Source organism: Protopterus annectens, chromosome 3.part0 (assembly GCF_019279795.1).
Source record: "Protopterus annectens isolate FY-2018-M chromosome 3.part0, PAN1.0, whole genome shotgun sequence".
NCBI classification, from domain to species: Eukaryota; Metazoa; Chordata; order Ceratodontiformes; family Protopteridae; genus Protopterus; species Protopterus annectens.
The window spans coordinates 18,694,342-18,720,388 of NC_056731.1; the positions used below are offsets into that span (position 1 = coordinate 18,694,342).

Here is a 26,047-nt window from a genome sequence, read left to right on the forward strand (position 1 = left end):
GCCTCAAGCTAAATGCCAAAAAGTGTATAGTCATCCACTTTGGCAAAAACAAAGTGCCCCCAAATTACCACATAGGTGGTAATCCATTAAGTACAGAAGAAGTAATTAGGGACCTGGGGACCCAAGTTGATAGCAATCTCTCATTTGACAACCACGTGGCCAAAGTGGTTAGAAAAACATTTTATATAGCCCACCTAATCATGAAGGGATTCACATCTAGATCAGGGGAGGTCATTGTGCCTCTTTACTCATCCCTCATCAGGCCCATAATTGAGTACAATGCCCCTTTTGGGATGTACCTTACCAGACACCTGCAGCAACTGGAAAGACCCCAAAAGTACCTCACCAAGAGGATCAAAGGGCTCAAACAGATGCCATATGCTGCCCGGTTAAAGAAACTCCAGCTGTACTCAGTGGCATACCGCCTGCTCACAGGCGATCTGTGCCTGACGTATAAAGCCATGTCCAACCCGGAATTAATGGACATTCTGCACCTCAGAAAATCCAAATCCCATCAAGCTACGCGTTCGAGAGACTTGAACCTCAGCACTGAAATAAATAGGACATGCTGGAGGGACAGATTCATACCCCAGAGGCTCCTTTCACTCTGGAATAAAATCCCAGTCCAGGTTAGGCAGAGTCCCTCACTGACTCTCTTGAAGAGGAATCTTGATGAGTGGATGGGAGATCGTAGATTTACCCCGGGTATCACTTCTGTGTCACTGTTAGACAGAGGCACAGTATACTAACCTCGAAAAAGGGCATAGCAAAATTAATTTAAAATGGGTGGCGAAAGCCAAACACACTCTGGCTAGGCTTATAAATGCCCTAGGGCAGATAGCCTAGTATGAACCTATGAACCTATAAAGATTGTCCTTGTGTTTGGCCTTTTGTCTCCCTGTTAGTTATAGCTTTGTCTGGATTTATTGCTGTAAGAGGTTGAGAGGTAAACCTCTTAACTGCTGCCAGGGGATTGCTCACTCGCTCTCACTCTTCACTCTCTCTAATACACATTCTCTTCTTCATTCATACATGCATTCACTCACACACGCAGACAGAAACATAAACACACATACACACGCACGCAGAATTTTTTTCAGTTTTATTCATTTTTTACACTCACTAAACAGCTGCCTAGCAAGTGTAAAATAATAACACAATAAATCTCTCTCTCTCTCTCAGTTTCATACACGCATACACTCTCACATACTCACCATCCTGATGCTACAATTTAGAATTTCAAGCACACTTTTTAACAGTGGGCTAAGTCAATGTTAAATCCAGAGTGGTCTGCACAATCCAGAGCAACTGGCTGCTCAGGGGGTCTCCTGTAGATAATTGATTTTATTTTTTCCAGCAATTTGCTGTCTGAAAAAGGCAGTCTCTCCATTTTCCAGACAGTGTTCCTTAATTCCAGACAGTCTGGAAGAATTCCAGACAGTTGGCAACCCTATTTGTGCTTTGAAGGGCCACTGTTATTTGTGAGAGTGTGTCTATGTGTGTCTGTATGTGCGTTGCAATACAGCTCAGCAGCTGTTGCAGTACTGTGGCTTGTTCTTACAGACAGTTCCAAGGCATACATGGAAGTTGTGGCACTGCACTCCCATATCCTAGGTCACTCACATCCATGATGGTCATCATCACTAGAGTCAGAAGTGCAGTGGCTACATGGCACAGGCACATACCTGCCATACACCCTGGGAGCACAGGAGGTCCTGCATTGGACCAGCATATGATGAAATAGATCCTGAATGTGACACATGCAGGACTTGCACCCTTGTTAAACATTATGCACACCCTGATGTACATGTATCATCTCTACAAAAACTGTCTGTCCTATGTTTCCTTAACTGCCATGCACCTTTGCTGGGTTGCAGACATTAACACAGATAGTTCTGAGGTGGGTATCCCCCATGCCATCTATGGGCATCAGTATGCACCCCCACATAGTCATCCCCAGACACTGAGGACTGTGCCACCAAAGGTGACATATCTCCTAGACTGTATGTACCCATGCCAACCTGTTCTTTATATGGGGTCTGTGCATCTTGGATGGTGTCCATAGGCATAGATGCTCTGTCCATTGCATGGGAAGGGGACCTTGTTTACACACTACATGTGTCCAGTACAAACACTGTACTTCCTGACACCCCAGCTGTTCACTGCCATCATACTCAGAGCCAGACTTCAACATCAGGCAGTAGAATATCCACAGTGGTGGAGCCAAATAGAACATCATCTATGAAGACACTATAGCATAATGCCCAGTATAAGAATAATCTATTGCCTCCACTTTATTCTCAATGCAGAAGTAACAGGCATGGTGAATAGTGACATTAATAAAATAAAAATGTGTTCATGACCTTGTAGCATGCAGCTTTGACGTACCATCATTACAGGAAACACACACAGACTCATTGTTATGAGTAAGACTAAAGAGATCAGACAAAATGATTTGTGTCTTACTATAACAATTGCAAAACATAGCTGGAGCATCCTCAGTGTATACTCTAGGAGTATAAAGCATCTCAACCGCAAGGCCCAACAGATCACCATCGGAAAAGCAGAACGTCCAATCCCCCCATGCACAGTAGACAGAAACTCGTCCATCTCCATCAACAGGAGATTGACTGAAGATCCATCTTATTTTTCCCTACCTTCCCATGCAAGGAGGACAACACAGTTTTCTACATTATGAATGATGCATCATGAATCATGTTGGCAGCTATGCTTCTGATCTGCTCATAGGCAGAGCCAGATCCAGCACTAGGCAAACTTGGCAATTGTCTAGGGCACAATGGCTGGAGCTGCTAGAAAAACTTACATTTCTTCTTTAAGAATGCACTCTGCATGCTTTACATTTTCTTCCTTAAGGACATACACAGAGTGCTTCCTTAGTACTGTCTTTGTACAACGTATGCACATTTAAACTGAAATGGAGAGCACATTTTTAAGAAACACACTATGTTTCCCAACAAATGTAAAAAATGGGTTATTCCTGAAATTATGGGTTAGTTATGTGTGCGTAATGCCCCAATTAGTGATGGTAGGTAAATTAATTAATTCAGGCTGAAACCCCGTACCTTCAAAATAGGACCCTAGAGCTTGAATCCTCTACAACAACTGCTAAATTGCCATTTCAGTGTATTTTCAAACAATAATGAGCTTCTGTGCATTTTCAAGGACTGTTGAGCTTCATTTCATTTTCAAGAAATGTTGACTTTCTTTGCATTTTCAAAGAATTTTGAGTTTCAAGAGAAAATAAGTTTACTGTTACTCATGCTAAGTCTGTTTTCAATGTGTAATTGTTTTGTTTAGCAAATGGCCCTCAACAGTGTTTGTGCTATAATATTTAAAAGCAGTGTTAGTAGCACAACAGAAAGCATGATAGCCTGTGAGGGTGCTGCAGTCCTGAGTGTGTCCTACTTTGGATGAGATGTCTTGTAACTATGACCCTGCTGCTGATTTGACAACCACTACCAGCTTACCAATTATTCCTGTTTTTTTTTTTAATGCAACATGGGCAGTTTATTCTTCAAGAGCAGCAAGCACTGAATTTGTACATGAAACACTGAAATGCTAAGTTGTTTGCCAGCAACAGCCTCTTCATTAATTAAATATATCTTTAATGTGGAATTATTCAGATGACTTTTACTTATAATGAGAGAAGTCTGAGTGGCCTTTTGTGGTTGAAATGTTCTGTTATGGATAGTTTTGTCCTTATTGGTTCATGTGTTTTATTTCATTGCTTACTGGTAAAATGCTCAAATCTAGAAATTTGAAACACACTCTAACAAGTGGTGCTGTATTATAAAAGGAATATAAAAAGTTAAAAAAACAATTAGGATGGTACACCAAAGAACGCGTGTGTATTCATGGTCCAAGAAATGTGTGCAAGGGGCCTATGGTTTGAAAACAAACCAAAGGTAAACTTAATCTGTCACTGGCCAGTTTCATTTTCTTTGAATGTGGATTTCAATGTCATTTCAAATGAATGAGATATTTTAAGGGCAGAGAAGTTTACTGTTAATGCTAAGTCTGTTTTCATTGTGTGACTGTATTGTTTTGTTTTGCAAATGGTTATCAGTGTTTGTGTTATAAAATTTCAAATATAAGTTTAAGGCAACAACCCAGTTCAAACATTGGCAGCAGTCCCCCAATGCATAATCACCCCATCCAGTGCTCATCTCTCCTGTTGGGTGTCTCCAAAAGAAAGACCACCAGCCAGAATGAGCCCTTCAATAAGGCAACAGCATAGGTGAAAGCATAATTAAAGCTGCCCCACTAACTGTAGGCAGTCTGCCTATGTAATGTTTCTGCTGACTCTGGTAAAAGCAGTTACAGGATCGCACAGTCACAAGCTAACTCACTGCCATAAAATAAAACACCCATTTCCATCACATTCCACTCCTGACCCCTTCCCTAAATTAGTCTGTATACAACTAGGTAGCAGCAAATTCCCAGATATCTCACTCCTTCAACTGATACTGGTAGAATGGTGTAGCTGTTCCTTCTGCCTACCTGCTATCTATCCCACCTGTTGAGCTCCTGATGAGAACTTGAAGGGACAATCAGTGCAGGGTGTCCTTTCTCATCAGTTAAACCATGCTTTTAAATCCCCTACCCCTCACTAGCACAGCACACCGCCAAAATCAGTCAGTATCTCAGTCCTCAGACCCTTGGTGCAGATAAGGCAGATTTATTTAACAGCCCGAATAGTCATACTTCATTAATTGTTTTTTTGGCACCAATTCTGTGTTCCTGGTAGGTCTGGTCCATGCAAACTCAACCTGGATGGAACTGACTGAGTCTTCAGCAGTGGTGTCATGCCTCCCTCGGCTGAATCAATAAAGGATACCTACCCCCTTGCCACCATCTTTAAACCCCTCCTGCTCTCCTGCTCCATGGATCATACCTTCTTTCTCCCCTTGTGAGTGTGCCATCCAGTAAGTGCTTCTCTCTACAACTCTGTACTGTATTGCTTTCTTGCAGCATAGTCCTGTTGCTTGTTTCTGTCAATGATAACCATGTCCACATGATAAACCGCTCACTATGGCAAGATCTTGTTTATTTTCTTACTGCCCTACCTGCATTTGACACAGCATAGACCTGTATCTGTTTCTGTTGACATAAACTCTGTTAGTGTGGTAAACCTCCCAGTGTAGAAAGGTTTTTGTTTCTTGTTTAATGTGTGTACATGTAGTTGTCTCTGTATAGCCTGTGATTGTTCTCTTAATGAAAACCACTAAAGTGGATTAAATTGTGCAATGTGGAAAGATTTTTTTTCTTACATGCTTACTAGTTTTTCCCACAGTGTCACAGCATATGCCTGTGTATGTTTCTGTTAACATAAATCACGTTAGTGTGGTAAACTGCTCACTGTTGAAAGATTTGTTTGTTGCTTAATGCTGCTACTCGTAGTTGACGCTCCATAGACCTGTGTTTGCTAACTTAATGAAAACTCCTGAATTGCAGTAAACTGGTCACTGTGGAATGTTTTCTGTTTATTTGGCTACTGGGTCTTCCAGTAGATGCGGCATTGACCTGTGTCTGTTACTATGAAGGGAAATCACATATGGGTTGTAAACTGCTCATTGTGGACAAACCTTATTTTTTTTACTACTGCCTCTACACACTGTTGATGTGACTTTGACTTGTGTTCATTCTGCTAATGTAAATAAATAAAAGTGAGGCATAACTGCTGGAGTCAAGGTACGGTGCATGCTTCACATTACTGTTTTGCTGATTTATTATCATTTAACGTTACTAACAAAGCATTGCACATCAAGCATCCCCTTGTGTTATTCAAGGTATCTTGTTTGTGTGGCTGTTAGAATAGAAAGACTATTTCTCAATCTAGCAGGAACTGTTGCTAGTTACAAAGTTAGATCCTTGCATCAGCCCACTAGTTGTTCCCCAGGATCCTCGGCTATCTGTTACCTACTTCAATAGCATGACTTTTTTTCTGTCTTCTTGCTGTTGAATTGTTGGGGTATACCTATTGTTATTATGTTAAACAGAAACACTTTGTGTTTTTTATTTTTATTTTTTAATTGGCTTCAAACCCATCATTACTGAATTACTCACTAAATCCTCCCCTTTTTTACAGCCAGTTCAAACATTGGCAGCGGTCCCCGAATGCATAATCACCCCATCCAACGCTCATCTCTCCTGACGGGTGCCTCCAAAAGAAAGACCTCCAGCCAGAACAAGCCCTTCAATAAGGCAACAATGTAGGTGAAAACCTATTTAAAGCTACCCCACTAACTGTTGGCAGTCTACCTATGTAACATTTCTGCTGACTGCTGTAAAGCAGATACAGGATCACACACTCGCAAGCTAACTCACTGGCCTAACGTAAAACACCCATTTCCATCCCATTTCACTCAATACCCCTTCTGTAAATTAGTCTGTATACCTCTAGGTGGCAGCAAATTCCCAGGTGTCTCACTCCTTCAACTAATACTGGTAGAATGGTGTAGCCATTCCTTCTGCTTACCTGCTGTCTTTCTCACTTGTTGAGCTCCTAGCTGAGAACTTAAAGGGAAGGTCAGTGCAGGGTGTCCTCTCTCATCGGTTAAACCATACTCTTAACCCCCCTACCCCTCACTAGCACAGTGCACCACCAAAATCAGTCAGTATCTCAGTCCTCAGACCCTTGGTACACATAAGGCAGACTTACTTAACAGGCCAAATATTCATACTTCATTGATTTTGTTTTGGCGCTAATTCTGCTTTCCTGGTAGGTCCAGTCCATGCAAACTCACACCACCAAAATCAGTCATTATCTCAATCCTCAGACCCTTGGTGCAGATAAGGCAGACATACTTACTTACTTGGCTGAACACTCATACCTCATTCATTGTTTTTTGGCACCAATTCTGCATTCCTGGTGTAGTCCCGATCCACTCTGGCTCACTTGGCTCCCCTATCCTGCACAGTTTCCCACCCACTCTGATTACTTCTAGATATATCCATTCTCCAAGTCAGCTGACCCTCTGAGCCACACCAACCAGACAATAATAGCTATCCATCCATTACATATTCTCTAAAGAATGTCCCATCCCCAAATACCTAAACACCTCCCACACTCTCCACCTTTCTGCCCTGGTCCCTCCTATTCCAACACCTTCATCAACCTGCTCCCCTCACATCCAAGCTATGCCCCCATCTAATCCAGTAATTTCCCTCCTCTATCCATTACTACTCCAATATGCCTCTTTACCCACTCCCATCAACATACCACTGTTCTGTTACTAGCCTCCCTACTCACATGTCTTACCATAGCCACCATCAGCATGACTTACCACCTCCCAATTATCCACTATAACAACCCAAGTCCCCCACTCTACCCCACAGCAATATCAACCCCTAGTCTTACTAGCATACTCCCAACAACTGACTACCAAACTCCCATCCATCTTACTCCCCTAAGCATTTTCTCACTCCATCCAAAAAACAACTACATTTTCAGTACCACTCCTTAATAATACAGTATCTCAGAACTATTACATCCATAACTACCCAGCTATTACTAGGTGGTGATATTCACCCTAACCCAGGCCCTGCAACCTCCACCAATAATAACTGTAATTCCCACCTTCCATCCACACAAAACCCCAATGATTTACTAATTCTAAACTGGAATATCCGCAGTATTATGAATAAAATAGAGGAGCTTCATTCCACCATCTCTTTATATAACCCCGACATCAAAGTCATTATTGAAACGTGGCTTAAACCACATATCAGGGGGAATTCCATAACCCCACCTGGTTATAATATTGTCAGGTCTGACTGGGTGCATAAAAGAGGCAGTAGAACAGCCTACTTCACATAACTAACTTAAAAATTCAATTCTTACATAAAGATTCTCCAGACTTCAAAAACTCTGAAAACTTATTTGCAAAACTCTTATTAAACCAACACAAACATCTTAACTTAATTGGCATCTATATACCCCCAGGCAAGAACCTATCCATCCTACAATCTATACTCCACTGGGCATTCCACTCCCTTCCCCAGGAAACCATCATATTAGGTGATGTTAACATCGACTGGAGCTGTATCCACACTCCCATTCCCACTTGCCATATCAATCTACATGACTTCACCCAACTCATTCAGTCCCCCATGCATATAGACAAGGCCACAAAAAGAGAATTCACATTAGAATGGATCCTTAGACTGGATCCTTACCAACAAACCCAATACTGTCCACCAGTGTGGCACACTGGCCAACACTTTCAGTGACCGCAATGCCACCTTTATCCTTAGACATAAGCTTAAATCCAACAACTCCTCCCTCTCCTACATACCCACTCCTGCAATAAATTCCCCAGAGAGGGCTTCCAGAAAGCCTTAAAATATTGTAACTGGTCCCCCATCAAAACCCTTCTACTAGACAGAGTGGTTGAATACTTCAATACTTCAACTCCACATTTTTAAACTTCCTCAACCACCTAGCCCCCATCAAAACAATTAGGGTACACAGAAATAACACCCCCTGACTAAAAAAAAACCACAAGGACCTTACTCCAAAATAGGGACAAAGCCTGGAAAAGCTGGCGCTATTATAAAACACCCACAACTAGGCAAGCCTTTCTTGAACTTCTGAATAAGACTAAAAAGCAGGTATAGGTGGACAAGCAAAATTACTATACCTACCTACAAAAGAAACATAATACTAACCCTCAAAAATTCTAGGTGACAGTAAATAGTATCCTTCAGCCTGGCAAATCCATCATACCACCCCCCAATACAACTGGCATAGATTTAGACATAGTCTGCAGCTTTAACAACTATTTCACCTCCTCCATACTCAAACTCATAAATGATTCTACTCCCACCAACATCCTTCAACCCCCTAAGACCCAACAAAACATCATCCCCTTCTCACTCAAGCCAGTACAAATATCCACTATACAAAAATTCTTAACTAAACTCAAACATACCACCCTCGCCACTGACAACCTCCCCACGGAATACCTCCAACTTGCATCCACAGTCATAGCCTACCCTATTTCGTTACTAATTAACAGATCCATTACCGAAAACGCAGTGCTAACTTTATGGAAAACCTCATTCATTCCACAAAGGTGGCTCCTCTACTGACCTCTCTAACTATTGCCCAATAGCAATTCTTTCACCCCTCTCAAATATTCTAGAGAGGTGCATTCATCACCAAATCCTCTCCCACCTCCTCTCCAGTAACCTTCTCTTCAGCCCAACATGGCTTCCACCCATCCCACAGCACTTCCACAGCCCTACTCAGATTCACCAACACTATAAACATCCACAGGAGCCAAGGTAAACTAGTCTCAGCTACCTTTCTTGACTTATCCAAAGCATTTGACAAGATATCTCACAAGAAACTTCTAACCTGCCAATTCGACCTCAACCTTAACACTCCCACTTTGCTCTGGTTCAAAAGCTACCTGGGCAACCACCACCAGTCTGTCAAATGGATCAATTCCCTATCTTCCCCACTCCCAGGTGGGTTTCTATCATGTAGTCAAACTTTTACAAGTTCAAACCTCATATAGTCAAGACCATAAGTTTGAATTTGTAAATGTTTGAGCTTTTCACTGGAAATCTCCATAAGCGCAGGTTTCCATTTTGTTCAAGGGAGTGCGATCTCAGAGTTGGTATATTTAAGTGGCGGGTGGTGTTGGGGGGTGCAAGGGGACTTGCCCCCCTGCTTAAAACAGTTTATTTTGTTTTCTGTTGTTTTTTTTTTTATTCATAGTTGAAGTTTTGTAACTTCAAACATAATGGTTCGAACATTATATGTTCGAAGTTATAATATTTCATCTATGTGATATAGACCCTCCCAGTCACCCTAGGCATACCCAAGTTTCAATTCTCGGCCCACTTTTTTTAATATCTTCACCAGCCAATTCCACTTAGCTACTACAAAAACTGTTATAGTCCAATACGCTGAAGACACAACCCTCATATGTTCCGCACCCAACATCCAACTGCTACAACAAAAAGCCCAAATAGCCTTCACTGAAATTGAGAACTGGCTCAGTAACTCACAACTGATATTAACCCCCCCCCTCAAAAAAAAAAACAACTCATGCTGTTCCAGCCAATCAAATCCAACAACTTCTCCTTTTCTATATTCTCTGCCAGTAAGACCCAAATCACCCCTGTCTCAGAGCTAAAACTCCTAGGGATTACCATTGACCAACAGCTCAAATTTAACAAGCACATATCAACAACCATGTCTAAATCCAGAAAAAATTAGGCTCACTTTACAGATGCAAAAGGTATCTAACCTCAGAATCTCATATTGTCATAGCCAGAACTCACCACCTATCTACACTTCAATATGCTTCATCCACACTAATAAATCTAAATAAAGCCGATTTGAATAAACTTTCTACCTGCTATAACAAAATCGCTAGATTTGCCACAAATGCGAAATCACGTTCCCGCCCCCTACATTGGCTAGAATTCCCCAACCTACTAAAGTATCACCAACTCAACTTAGCCCACCAAATATTGTACTATCCCAAAAAAAACCTGCTCTGATCACCTTCTCATCTTCTACAATTCTAATAGACAACTATGCTCTAGCAACAAAGCCTTAATTGAAACCATGTCATGCAAAAACAACTCTGGGGAATCTCTCCTTGCCCATGAAATTGCTAAGACCAGGAACAACCTCCCTCCTGACCTTAGACTTCTAAAATGTACATCCTCTTTTAAGAGCCTCCTTAATTCATATCTCTACACCAACCATTTATGCAACTGCAACGAACCTCCATAAAGCCACATACAACTATAGGGATATCTATGAATGACTCAAGTGCATGCTCTGTCAGGGTTGCTATATAAACATATTATATACTGTTCATGCTATATACCACTTGTCTGACTGCCTCTAAGTTGCTCAATATAAATAGTGCAAATATTGTACAAAATGTTATCTGTTTATTCATCGCAGGAATGGGCAATTCTGCAAAATGATATTTTTGTTAAGTTGCACACTGCATATTTTATACAAAATATCATCTGTTCATCCAACACAGGAATAAGCAATGCTGGTAACTCATATTTTTTTTACTGTAACATCCACCTGTAAACTTTATGTCTATGCACTGTCATATTCTTTCTCATCTCTATTGCATTTTTGTAATTGTTGTAACTTCCTGTTCATGTAATTGACATGTTTTTTCTTCTTCTTCTTCTTTTTTATGGAGCTTTTCTCCCTAGTACTCCACTGAAAACTGACACTTGCTGTCCAGATGGACAAACCTGGATAACAAATGTTAAATAAATAAATAAAAATAAGTTTAAAATATTTTTAATCTGTGTAGAAGTAAAGGAGAAAATAGTACACACACTGACAAGTCTGAACAGTGTGTATGGTATTTAGGGAGAAATAGTCAAGTAATGGAACACTGGAATGGCTGGAGGGGCAGCTGTGGGGGGGGGGGGCTGATCCATTACCCTGCCTAGGGCCCCACTTGATCATGATCCAGCCCTGCTCATAGCTGTGGCCCAGGTCCCTGAGAGCCTTACTACTACTACTACTACTACTACTACATCCTTCCATGGAAGGTTATGATAGAATCTTCCTGTCTGAGTAGCTGTCAGCCATTGAGTTGGAGGACCTACAGGAAGACTTCATTCTCTTTCTCTGCATGGGGCAACTTACTTTTTTTTTGTTTTTCCATTTTCCAAACACAACCTCGTGTGGCGACAGAATACATAATGTAAGTGTGCCACTAAGTAGTGCTTATCAAATGAGACTAGCTGTACTGCACCATCCAGCCTGTGGCTTTGTCGTGCTAATGTGTACACATAAAAAGTTTGTTTTAAAAGCCATATACCACAGACATAGGTCATCTCTCCACTAGCTCAACAATAACCACCCCCCATGCAGCTTATCCACAACTTTACAGTGTAACAGCAGCAATCATGCAAGTAGCTTTCAGTGGTATACCAACTATGCTACGCATCTGAAGATTCACATCTGTGGCAGTAAACTGGCTACTGGTAGGCAAGAAGAGCTGATGTGCTGTGTATGTTATCCTGTATAATGACAGCTGACTTATCGTCCCCGTCTTCACAACTGTGAATCCATTATAGAACCATCTAGTATACAAGGCTAAAAAACACATCTGGTGTGTTGACATTTGATGACTGTAGTGGTTAAGCATTTCCTCTCGGAATGCTCTGCAGTGTTCTGTATGTTGGACGGCAGTCAGAATACAACAGCAAACTACATATATGATACACTGGCAATTTACTATAAACACTTCTATATTCAAGCATATTCCAGCCTGCATTAGTCTGCCACTTTTAAATTCTGCCTTAAAGCATTCCTATAGGATGTGCTTCTCCTCACATTAAAAACAGTATTATAAAACTGCCCTGCTTTCCCTTAGTGAGCCTTATTTTACCTGTAAAATTAGTTGTACAAAACCTTCCTGCTTCCTCATGTACTTTATCCTTGTGACAAAATGTATCAACCACCAAAAACAGAATATTATTGTTACTAGAGAGAATAACAATTTACCACTGCAGCAAAAGACCAGTAAAAAGAATGTGGCAGTTGCCTTAATCTGGTAGTGGTGCTACATTTCTCCCTTCCAGTTACCTTCACACAGGTGTACATAGGGTGGCTCTACCATAGCAGGATGAGCCAGTGAGAAGCTGCCAGCATTTATATCAGGCAGTTTTGGACCTATGAGTCTGATGATTATGCATATGAGGGCATGACTCATGAATGTCCTTGAATCATTCATTCAGTGCATTACATCTGGAGGCAGAGCCTCATACAGAAGCTTAAACGGTGTCATGCACCAGTCAGAGCACCTATGAGGTACACTGAATATGGGTGGATGGCTCTACATCAGAAATAGGTTTGCTGCATTTCATGTTGTAAGCCTGTGGAATGTAAACACACTAAAACTTTCACAACATGGTAGAAAGCACAAAACTTTCTACAATATACTTTACCTTTCATTTACACTTACCATGATGTATTCATAATAGTATAAACCATTTTGCACCCTGCCACATGGTGTGCTACTGAGCTGTCCAGTGATGTGCAACAATCTGTAGAACGTGGCAATGAATGTGATATGAGATGCCAGTCATGAGTCTCTGGTATGAGACCTGCAGTTTGGATATGGCTTCTAATGGTACCATTTATGGCAGGGAACCCTACTGGTGGTCTAATGAGTCCATAATCTTCCTTTATTTCTTACATAGAAACTACATGGAGCTCCTGTTTGGGGACTTCAATACTAGTCCTGAGTATAAGGTACTGATTCAACAGGGCAGTTACTAATACTACAGGCACCACTACAGTAACCTGCGCAAGTGTCATCCAGAGTTTCTTAGCTGATGATAAGATGAAGTTAAAGTGATGCACCTCTTGGGTTAATAATTTTCTGTTAATATTTTTCAGCATCCTACCAGTGTGTACAGTAATTAATACTCTCTTTTTGTCCACAGCCCAGGAGGCATAGCTCTCAACATCTTTAGTGCAAATATTCTGGACAAAGCCAAAAATAATGGGGGGGGGGGGGCAAAGGCCCCAAATCAGAGATATATGATAAATATTTTAAGTATTTCTCTAATAAATTCTGAAAGTTGCCAGAATAACAGGTTTTGTGTTAACTTGCATTTTAATAAAATCAGAAAGATTCTAGAATAACAGGCTTGGCATTAACATACATTTTCTGAAAAATATGAAGTCTGAAACTGAGATATCTGTCATTATGCAGTGGTTTCACTCCTCAATCACTGTGTATGACTATTGCTGTTGCATCATTCATCCCTGTGCTGGATGCTTCTTCTGATACTTCCATATAACCCATGATGCAGAACTCAGAAACTTGACCCATGTTACATGGAGAGATGCCCAATATTTATATCACACATTCTCTAATGCCTTGCATGTAATAACTGGTGGGGTTAGACTTTTGTGCCTGGTTGGTAGGGTGCAAAGTGTGTAGCTCTGATGCTTAACGTGGATGTCTTGTGTCATGTAGTCATGCATTTTGAGTGACATAATGGATGCTTAGCAAGGCCACGGAGACATCACTCATTTGTGTGAGTTTGATGATGCATTTTGTAGCTCTTCTCCTGAGGTTAGTGGCAGTGTGCTTTCTCTGGACTTTGGCACATTATCTGCATAGTGCCTACATAGTAATTGTGCTTATTACATTCTGTACTCTGGGTTCATAGGAACCTTATATCTGGGTGTGGTATGCAGAATTTCTTGGGCTTCCCCATCAATCACATGTACAAGTTTAGATACACACATTCCTGTGCAGATTGACATTTTGAACCACGCTGTTTAGACCCAATGCCCTGCTTTTTCCTTCCTTTTACACAGTCTTTGTTTTGCACTAGGTTTTAGAATCTGAAGGATCATTTCTGTAATCTGTATTATTCATCTGTGTTAAATTTGTGTCATACATGTATTGATGCATTTGACTTTTTTCTGTTTGTCTATGGTTCCTGTTAAAATTAAAATGGGTCGTTTTTTAAACCAGTCTACTTTTCTTGTTAACAAATGCATAAATGCACACATGTATACATATGTATATACACATAAAAAACTTCTCTGCATTATTTTGTGAATACACACAGTGATGTACAAAGAAGATACACAGAAAAACAACCATGCATAATCTTTTACTGTTGACATCAAAAGGAGTCAATAAGTTCTTCATAATTTCTGTGAAAATGTGATAGACTACTTAAAAGTATTTAAAATGCATGATGGTTTAAAAGAAATAATAGTGATAATGTATATTTCTGTTAGAGTACATGTAGTTATTTCAGCTATGAGGATATATACTTGAAAGAATATGTAAATGAATGTGAGCATTCATGGCTGCAAATACCATAAATTATACTTGCTTATTGCATGCAAAAATGCTTATGTTTAAGCACCGTTCATTAAATTTAGATAATATTTATCTTAATGAATGTTTAAAACTGGGAATGTTGCCTAAGGATCTTAGGCTTTGGAAATTTCCCAACAATGTTGTTGATGGTTCGATTTTTCACCAAAATTTGTTACACATTTTTGATAGAGCTGGTTTTGAGGTGATGCAAGCCATCATTAAGAACAATCAGTCTATTTAAAGAGATTTTTTTAAGCAGATAAAAATTGTTAATAGAAAACTTACAGAATATTTATTATTTAAAGTAGATGAATATTGGAAGCAATACATGGATATTAGGATTACTGTTGATCAAAAATTTAATGAGATTTTTGAGAGAAAAAATAGGAAAATTGATAGGGATTTGACTGAGTATAAAGAAAAAAGGAGTTGCTCTAAACTTAGGGGGTGTTGTGGACTCACTTTCTAATAGACTGAAGTTTAGTGACAAAGGGGACACTAGCCCTAGGGATGACTGGGGTGAACAAGAAACCGAATTGTTTCAAGTTGAGTCTAGTTTAAACTATCAGGACCCTGTGGAATACCCACCTCTCAGGAGGTCTGAGAGGCTCCAGAACAAGTATTCCAACAGTTATTACTGGCGGGGAAGGGGCAACAACAGGGGCAAAAACAACAGGGGCAATAACAAGGGTTGTGCCAGGGGGAAAGGCAGCAGGAACTATTAAACGAAACATTACCCTTAAACCTTCAGTCTTTTTCTCAGGAGGGGCCTATATTTACATATAGGGGCTACAACATATTTAATTATAGTAGCCTAGACATTAATGATACTTGTTTTTCATTATTTTCCAAGGGATTACATTTTGTCCCTAAGCGGAAATCGGACATTAGTAGAGCAATTACTTATCTTAAAATGTTTCTGTGGAAGAAAAATTTTGAAATAATGGTGGGTGGAACAAAACATAGGTCGGTCCACGTAGGTCTTAAGAGAAAAATAATTTTTAACCCCTCCCCTCCACCCTCAGTTGAAAAATGTTGAGTTGATGGTGGAGAAAGAACTTATGAAAGCTATACTGAACAACAGGTTTCCACCCAACCTTAATACTGAGGAGTACAACCTATCGAATGACATTAGGCATAATAAATATGTAAGGGTCATAACACCAGATAAGGGAGGGGGTACGGTCTTCATGGACACTACTATTGACAATGCAAAAATGTTAGATATTCTTGGAGAACCAGGAAAATATACCAGGGTATCCAAGAACAAATCAGCATTGCCCACTAGCAGATCCATCTAGTTTAAATGACTTAATGCTTGAAGGTTTGTTTGATATAAATACTCCAGACTTTTTGACTTATGAAATACCCCAGGTTCGCTCTATATTTGGGATACCCAAAGTACATAAGGACATAAATGATCCCCCACTTAGGCCAATAGTGGTGGCTAAAGCATCTAGCACTGCCACCTTAGCAAAATACCTTGATGTAAAGTTGAAACATATCCCCCAACGAGACCAGTTTGTTTTAAGGGACTCATGGGACATGTTAAGCTGTATTAAGTCTGGATTTTTACATCTACAATTGTTGTTTGTCACCACTGATGTAGTCAATCTTTTTGGATTTATTCCACACAAAATTGGCCTGGCTTAGTTTGAGGAGGTAATTAATGAATTTGGTGGTTTAAAGTAATATAAATTTTGGACAGTAATACTTAGAGTAACAAGATTTATGGTACAATTTTACACATGTTTTTAAATGAGAATACATGACTTTTTACCTCAGTGTTATTAGCATGGAACTGTATATGGTTTTATTTGTTCTGTCTCTTTAAATGTTTCTTAAGTTGTTAATGGGTTTTGAGTTTACTAATTACTCAATTTAATAGTAGGTATAAATAGGGAAGGGATTTTTATTTCTGGTGTTCATTTCTGATGAAGTGTTTTGATGAAAACGTACATAATAAACTAGTGACGTTAAATATTCAAAGTGCCTGCATTCTGTTCTTTTGGGAATACCTGTGGAATAATTGTGGCTCTGTACCTGCTGGAGTTGTTTCAATCCTCAGTCTTTAAAGTGTCATAAATTATACTTTTCCCTTTGGCAGATGTCAGATATTTTAAAACATTTCAATGCATAAGAAATAATAAGGATTTTGTCATTGTCACACGTAGCTTTAGGTACAATACCTTCTTTTCTCAATAACTCCCATTTCCTGATGGTGATCCACAAGTTCCATCAGTTTCTTTTGAAGATCCTGCTCCTTTTCTTTAATTTCACTGACAAAGGGATGGAGCAAAAGCTCAGAAACTGCTGGGCGATGCTCAAAATCTTTTGTAAGGCACCTATTAGAAAACATACAATTGGAGAACACATTCATTAAGACAGTTTTTAGTGACCATATAAATGTAATTAATGTAATAGTGTAATGGTTAATTTGAGCAGAATTTTTATTGTGTTGCATACTACATTTGACTGCTTAACATTATATGAACAACAGTACTTCATAAAAAAAAGTTCCCTGGTGTCTGAATCAGCAAGGTTATAGTTTCAGACTTGTGATGTAATATAAATATGAAAGCATGCCCAGGTTCTACATATTACCTGTCCTGAAAGCACAACATTGTAGTTAGTGGAACTGAACCAGTCCATCATTGTTTAGCAAACCTAAAAGATATTGTAGATTTTAATATAGACATTAGAGAATGACATTATGTGTATCACACAACCTAGCCCCTTTCTGGTAAAAAAATGTTTTCTTCTTTCCATGCAGTAACCATAAACTGCACATTCTGAGGCATAAAAGGACACATATATTAAACTTTCTTCTTTCATCTGAATCTCCCTTAGTACATGCAAGTACATATTATCACAAAAAAATCTTGTAAAATATATGATGTCCTAAATATCAAATGCATTATCAGTCAAACAGAAATGCAATGTGTAGCCAAGGAGATACTTACTCAGATAATGGCATCAACAAATGCAAATTAGTTTTATCCATTACTTCAGAATGCACTTTGCAAGACAGCAGAAACTTTATAAGGTAGATGTATCTATACCAACTTAGGCCAAACTAGTACAGCCATGACAGTGTTTAGGGTGTGGGTAACTTGCTGGAAGTCATGTACTGAAGACATTTCATAAAAGAGATGTCCTGAGAAATAATACCTATCGAAAAACCATACACGTTTCCAAGTCTAACCCTGTACTCCAAATTCAGCTTTAAGTCCACACAATGCAAAATTATCTCCTTTTTAGTTAAAAAGAAGAACTTAACTGTTATTTATTTTGCTGTTTCACACAAAGTGCAAGATAAAGTTAGTAGTTAGGTAACACTTAACATACACAGAGCATATAATGTTAAACAAGACTGAAATGCCCATACCCCAGTGATTCTGATCTAAGCAAGATGCTTCCATACCTGAATTATGATTTGGTCAGGCAGTCCACCATTCCATTAAATTACATGTAGAGCCAGTTAAGAGAAAGAAAAATCAAAATGTCAGTAAATTAAAGATAGGCTTTGACTATGGATATTAAATGTAATTGATTTTCACAGCATCTGCCCTACGGCAGTTATAAACTTCTTTCATGTAAGGTCTGACAAGTCACACTCAGCTCACTGATGAACAAGACAGCAGACATTCAAGTAATAACAGCAGCGGAGGCTTATGACATCAAAGCAAGGGGGGCTACAGGAAGCAAGCAGGAGGTAATGGAATAGGGATTAGGCTTTATTATGACATGCCAATAACCAATACCTATGATCAAACAACAAATGGGGTTAGTCACTTTCCTCCACAGACTGCCTCAGTACCCACTCATTATACCCAGTTCATTGAAAAAAAAAAAATAAAAAAAATATATATATATATATATATATATGTATAGATAGAGAGCGGGAGAGAGAGACCTCACAATCTAAAATCAGCAAGGCCAGCCTTAAATGAAATGGAGCCGTAGACAGAGGACTCCATGGGCCCCCATTACACACTGTTCCCCCTGCACCTCACTAGTCCCCTTTTCCCTATCTTAGCCCCACACCATCCAGAATAATTATTTCTTTCTTATTGTTTCAGTTTATCTTCCTTTTTATCATTTTCTTATATGCTTTTAACACATCTTAACCCACCAAGGCTCCATTGTAATAAGTGTGGGAGAGTGGAGGAAATAGCTGAATTAAGCTGGGGGCCTGGGGTCTGCTAGCCACTCAGAAGTCATAGAGCTCTAGATGATCTGATATGCTTAAGAGCTTTTTTATAACCTTTTCATCCAGTGATGGCTTGAGTACAAATCATAAGGAAGGAAACAAATTCAGTCATATTTGTTTTTTCTTCTAAGGACAAAATAAGTTGTGCGTCTAAATTGTAATGTTCAAAGCTAACAAAATGGTAGTTCCCATAAACTAAGCTGGCAAATGCTTACAAGGATATATGAATCATATGTGGGAATCCAAACCCCTCCCCCCATAAAAGATAGTTAGCTACTATATGCCCTTTCTGGTGTTAAATTGGGGTGAGAGTAAAATCACAACTGGCCACAGGCATACATTATACTCCTGAGGATCTGGAGGTAAAAACAAAGGGTCTATATTAGAAAGTAGACCACTTACTTACCCAAACGCCTAAACGTCGACCCATCTTCATCGAACCGTGAAAACATCGATCATCCAGAAGAGCGGAAATGACGAATCATCATGGTTGGCCTTCTGGGGTACAGCTCCGTAAGGTAAGTGTGCGATAGTTACGGACCTTAGGGTTAGGGTGTGGGTTAAGGTAAGTGCATAGATGGTAATGTATGTTAGACTTAGTGTAGGGTTTTGCTAAGTGTATGTGTATGGATTTTGTATTTTGTTTGGGTTTAGCTTTTTAAGGTAAGTGTGCAATAGTTACGGACCTTAGGGTTATGGTGCGGGTTAAGTTACGTGCATACATGGTGGTATATGTAAGATTTAGTGTAGGGTTAGAAGTAGGGTTTAGTTTAGGGTTAGAGGTAGAATTTTGGTTAGTGTATGTATGTGGTTTATTTAGTTTGTTTGTGAAGGTAGTATGTAGCGGGCGGTGGGGTGGGACAAGTATGAGAGTTCGACTTTTTAAATTTTGCAGTTTTGAGCGTTCGGTGTTTATGCACTTTGATGATGGCAGGTCGACGTTTAGGTATTCGATGAAGTAAGCGATCGACTTTATAATATAGACCCAAAAACAAAGAACCTGGATAAAACTTATACAGAGACAGTGAGTATATAGAGATGACACAGAAGGAATAACAGCCAATCACAGCCAAATCCTCAACCAGAGAATGAAGTGCTGTGAGACGATAATGCTGTACCAGTGTGCCAGTGATCAGTTGCTATGCCAACATCTTGGTTTGACTTTCACAGCCCAATGAACAGTCTCCATACCCAGCAAGTAAAGCCACATTTAATGACTGTGAACACTTCTGATATCAGAGGGTAACAAAATAAAAATTGTCCACAATAATTTTGTTAACAAACACACATACAGTGATCAATTACAGCCATTTGTATGACTATGACTATATAACACAGAAATTTGATTAAAATCAAATGAATAAATGAATAAATGAATACATAAATAACTGCCACTAAAGAATATATATTTTCAGCTCACTGCTGGCAGAGTACAGTAAATAAGTATACAACTCACTACAAACTCCCCAACACAAACACCCACGCACACACGCATGCACGCACGTGCACACACACACACACACACACACACACACACACACACACACACACACACACACGTCTTAACCTCTTATTTAGCTCAAGAATCATAAAGAAAGATACAAAATAATGGGGGACAAGGACCAAAATCAAGGAAAACTATTGTCCTTATATGCTTAGAACTTTGCTAGAATGCCAAGATTTGCCCCTAAGGGTTGTTAAGTTTGAAACTGAAATGTCTGTCACTATTTGTGGTCCGGGATGCATCCATACAGAAAAAAAAAAGAATAAAATATGCAGCAAACAATAAGGGATTTTCTGTGAGATCAAGAGCAGATGACAATATCTCTACCCCACCACACACACTATACTTGGCACTTACTAGTCCATATATTAAGTATAATGCCCCTTTGGATATGTCTGTGTCCAAACACTTGTCATAACTGGAATGGCTACAATGTTTTCTCACTAACAACCATCAAGGTCCTAAGTAATAAAAAATTTGCAGACCATCTCAGAGCTTTGTTTTTTCTTCAGTATCAAGCAGGCTATTGAGACATGACCTCTGCCTCACATACAGAGCTTCAGTAGACCCATATCTGACTGATCTATTATACGTTCATAAGTCCAGTGGGTATTGTAAACACCCACTCAAGGGATCTCAATATGTTTTGCAAAATAAACAGAGCATGTCAGAGGGATAGGTATGCATTACAGAGAATATCAATTCTATAGGAATGTTTTCCACTCCACGCAAAACAGTATTTATCTTACTATACTCAAAGGTAATATGGATGACTTGATGGTTAACAGCCAATTCACCTCCCAGATTCCTACCCTTGCCCTTCATGATAGGAGCAACATGCAAATGTCGCAAAATATCCTTGTTCTGTCCACTTCTGGTTTATTTGTTTGCAAAATATAAGGGTGAAAAACTACCATGGGAATATAAGGATAGGTTTGTTAAGATCCTCACAGATCAATAGCCTACTAAGTAGCTATGAACCGTAGAACCTATAATAAATGAGATGCAGTGTTTTTCTTGTCCTCAAACTGTAGTCTTTTGATTGCAGTTAAAATACAGCTGGGCACTGCGCAGTGACTGCATGTTAGGCATGCAGTCACTGCACGGTATATTCATGTATACATTTATTATTTGATAACTAGGATAATGGACTCATTCTAGCCACTGCCCAGGATTTAGATAACCAAAAATGTACTGGATATGCATATAGATTTTACAACTGGCTTATTTACATCAAAAGGTACAAAAAGACAATAAGATATAATGGCCTAAATATATAACATGCACTCTTTTAAATAATATGGGGGTAATAACGGCATCAGACTCTAAGGGAAACTAGATTTCTATAAGCAGTCTTCTAAGCTACCACAGCTCTCAAGACAGGTGGGTACAATTCTTATGCAGAAAGGTATAGTCTAGGATATCAGAAAGGCAAAGTGCTAAACATGTTATCATTAATTGCAAACACTCAGCAAACTGTACTCATCCTGTCACTATTGTAACATTTAACTGTCACAGCCTGGGATGCATCCATAAAGAAATACTTTTCACGTTACTACATTGCTGTACAAAAGTACACTGTAGACTTTTTTCATGATGTTGCACACTCTTGTCTGTGCACTTATGCAAGTGAGTCCTAAGAATGTGTACATTTCATCAACTCATTCCACTGCCTTTGAAACTGTATTTGGTTTATGTTATATTTACTTCTCTTTTCAAATCATTACTTTCAGTTTTGTAAAAAATATTATAAAGTAATAGAAACTGCATATAAATTTACTGGGTATTTTAAAGTAATATATAACTGCTGCTAGTTACCTGCAATGAACTGATATGAATTTAGAGATTGCTTTTAATACATAATTTGACCAGCTCTGAATATCACAAAGACAGAAGTCTTGAAACGTTTTCTAAAATAGGTTTGCCAGTGAAACATATTACCTTTATCCGTTTGTAATGTTTACCTACCAATGAAGAGATAATTACTTTTACGGTAATCGCTTTTGTACGGGAATCAGTTCATGAATGATCCTCTTATACAGACAATAGATGGCACTCTGAAACATTGTGTGCCATGGATCCTCATATGCAGACTATAGATGGCACTCTGAAACATTGTGTGCCATGGATCCTCATATACAGACTATAGATGGCACTCTGAAACATTGTGTGCCATGGATCCTCATATACAGACTATAGATGGCACTCTGAAACATTGTGTGCTACGGATCCTCATATACAGACTATAGATGGCACTCTGAAACATTGTGTGCCATGGATCCTCATATGCAGACTATAGATGGCACTCTGAAACATTGTGTGCTACGGATCCCCATATACAGACTATAGATGGCACTCTGAAACATTGTGTGCTACGGATCCTCATATACAGACTATACATGGCACTCTGAAGCATTGTGTGCCACAGATCCTCATATACAGACTATAGATGGCACTCTGAAACATTGTGTGCTACGGATCCTCATATACAGACTATAGATGGCACTCTGAAACATTGGGTGCCACAGATCCTCATATACAGACTATAGATGGCACTCTGAAACATTGTGTGCTACGGATCCCCATATACAGACTATAGGTGGGACTCCAAAACATGTGCCTCGGAGCAAGGAAGGCGCACGACAAAATGACATATCAAATTCTTCTATGATTCATAAAACCTGATACACAATGGGGTATGACAATGATTGCAGTCTGATCTCATTGTGTGGCCTAGGTATGCTTTGTATGAAGCATAAAATGCCAGAGATGCCCCCCCAATCATATTTGATTCGTAGAGAGAACACTACTGGTATATTGGTAGAACCGAACAGAGTAGCTTATGGCATCCAAACAGTAAAATCTAGGGCAGTGTTTTGCTCAGCAGCATAGCAGTCCCACTTCACTGCTGATCTGTGGTGCAAGGAAATAGGCTGCCACAACCATACTTGTCCCATCCCACCCAGTGATACTGGCAAGCTCCTGCTAATAGGAACCCACACAGTATCAGATGCCCTCATTCCCATTTTATGGTAATATGATAAGAAGTAAAGAAGAGATGTTGGAGTTTGTATATATTGTGAATATGCAATATAGCCATTGCATGACCCCTTTAAGACTGCGTGTCTCCCATAATACACTGTATTTAGAGATTAGTGCCACTGTGCTCTCAGAGAATCAACTGTTAGTGTCATACTTACTAAGATGCCATTTTGTAAAAAATACAATCTACATCTTTTGTTAAAATGCTGATACATCCTGATGTCAATGACACTGTTATTCAACACTACTGTGTAACCAAGGATACATATCATGACATAGTGTCAAATGTGAGATTTTCATTAATTAAATATGAAAATTCCACTTTTATTAGAAAACTATGCCAGTGAATGAAATACTACCTACACGCTCAGTGTAAGCTGTTTCACTGACAATAAGTTGTTTTAGCCCATATAGTGGTCATTCTACTGATATTAAGCCATTCAGCCCTAGAAAGCAATTTTTTGACAGAAAAGATAAAACATAACCCACACGAGCCATTGGCCTGCCTGGAGACAGACGTTTGCATGTTTTAGAATAATGACACAAAGTTACATAAAGAATCATAAGAAATTTTGGTAAATACTATAAGGAGTCGAGGTCATATACAGTTTCTTTTCTGACACAGAAGGTCACAGTGTTACATATGAGTCAATAATTAATAAGTTTAATGAACATTTTCTGACAGAAAAGGCATGTTTTCACGAACAAAATATGAACAGCTCAGATACAGGATTGTTATTGGAGTGAGTAATGTAGAAGTGACTCTAAAGTTGCAGCTTGAATTGTACCTTATTTTAAAAAGAACATTGCAAGTAAACATTACAGGCAGAATGAAAATGCTCATTTAAGTACAGTAAGTGATGTTTGCGTGGTACAACACAGAGATAATGGCAGTTTAAAAAGAAATATAATACTGATTCAAGAAAGCAAGTACATCAGAAGCAGAGTGAGTGCAAGCTTGGCAAATGTCTGAGGTTTAATCGTTATGTTGAATCAGAGCAGTGTGCAGCATGAGTCAGAAAGAGCTATAAAAGTTTATGACATGGTATGTCATTCCACAGCTAAAATTGATTATAGGAAAAATGCCTGAGGGGAAAAAAACAGAAAATAATGCTCTGAAGGTGTTTTTCCTGGGTATATTGCAAGGGCGCCCGCAGGCAGGTGCAAGGGGGTGCACTTGCACCCCCCTGGAATCGGCTGACTAGATAATTTAAATTTTTTTTTTTTTTTTTTTTTTTACGTGCGTTCTTCTTTAAGAAGAAAGAAGTCCGTGTGTGCTAACAGTCCAGTCGCAGGCGTGACATCATCGCTCTCACGAATATTTAGAAGTTTGTGAGCGGGAGCTCACACGGATGGCTTTGCAAGCGGGATGATTCGAGCGGGAATGGAAGATGGGACCTGACCTGAAACGGAATAGCAAGCGGGAGTAAACAGACGGAAGATGAGACACTTCAGGTAGAGTTGTGTGTGTGTGTGTGCGCGCAGTGTACTATTGGCTTATATAAAAATGTGAGCAGAAATTGTGTTTGCTGTCTTTGATGCTTAATGAAGGAAAAATCGTTACTCGTTACTGATAGCTTTGGATATGCTTAGCATCACAGTACAAAAATCATTTATTTTTCCAATAACTGCTTTATGCTATTCAGGGTTACTGAACTAAATGGACACAGAGTTTTAGATGAAAAGTACAGTTGTTCTGTTGTTAAGATCTAGGAAAGAAACCAAATTTCTGACGATAATTGGAGGCAAAGGTCAATGTTTTTCTGTTTTGCTATAGCTTGTGATTTAAGCACCTCTGCAGCAGGTATGGAATAAACTATATTATGGCTAATAGCTGTGCAAGACAACTTCATGCTTACATCTTCCTTGTAGCTGTCAGTTCCAATATCCACTCAAGTAAAACATCTCTTACAAATTTCATTTGCTGCCATGCTGGTAGATGTTTCTACAAGCAATTAGTTTTTATTTTCAATGTTTGTACAAGATCCTGAACTACTGGAAAATATCTGTATAAATGGAGAAAGGTTACTGTTCCCAAGAGCTCTTTTATTAGATGTGGGCATAATGTGTCAATACTGTTTAGTCAGTATAGCGTTCAGTAAAGCATCAGAAAACAGGTGAGAAATATGTATATATCTGATATCACTCTTAGAAATAGAGCTGCATTTAGTGGTTTCTTCTCATTCCTGCTTGGTCTGTTTCAGAAAGTGTTTCAACTCTTTAGTATTCTTAAGGACAGAAGTCACATAAAATGCTAGCTGTGTATCAAATTCATGTTCACTAATACAGCTTTGATGTGTTGAATTAAAAATATGCAGTATTCTATGTAAATGTTGCACATTAAAAGATTCCATTTCATTTGAGGAAGTTCTGTACATGGATGTGTAAGAATGGAAAGGACATCATGGC

General features: G+C 39.1%; 1 protein-coding gene across 1 annotated transcript in view; it reads right to left on the minus strand.

Moving 5' to 3' along the window:
• The window catches only part of MYO3A (myosin IIIA), a 2,697,794-nt gene that overhangs the window by 1,418,650 nt on the left and 1,253,097 nt on the right, over positions 1–26,047 (minus strand). The window contains exon 9 of the mRNA XM_044064554.1: positions 17,069–17,224. Within this exon, the coding sequence (XP_043920489.1) occupies positions 17,069–17,224 (156 nt within the window). The remainder of the gene's footprint in view (positions 1–17,068; positions 17,225–26,047) is intronic.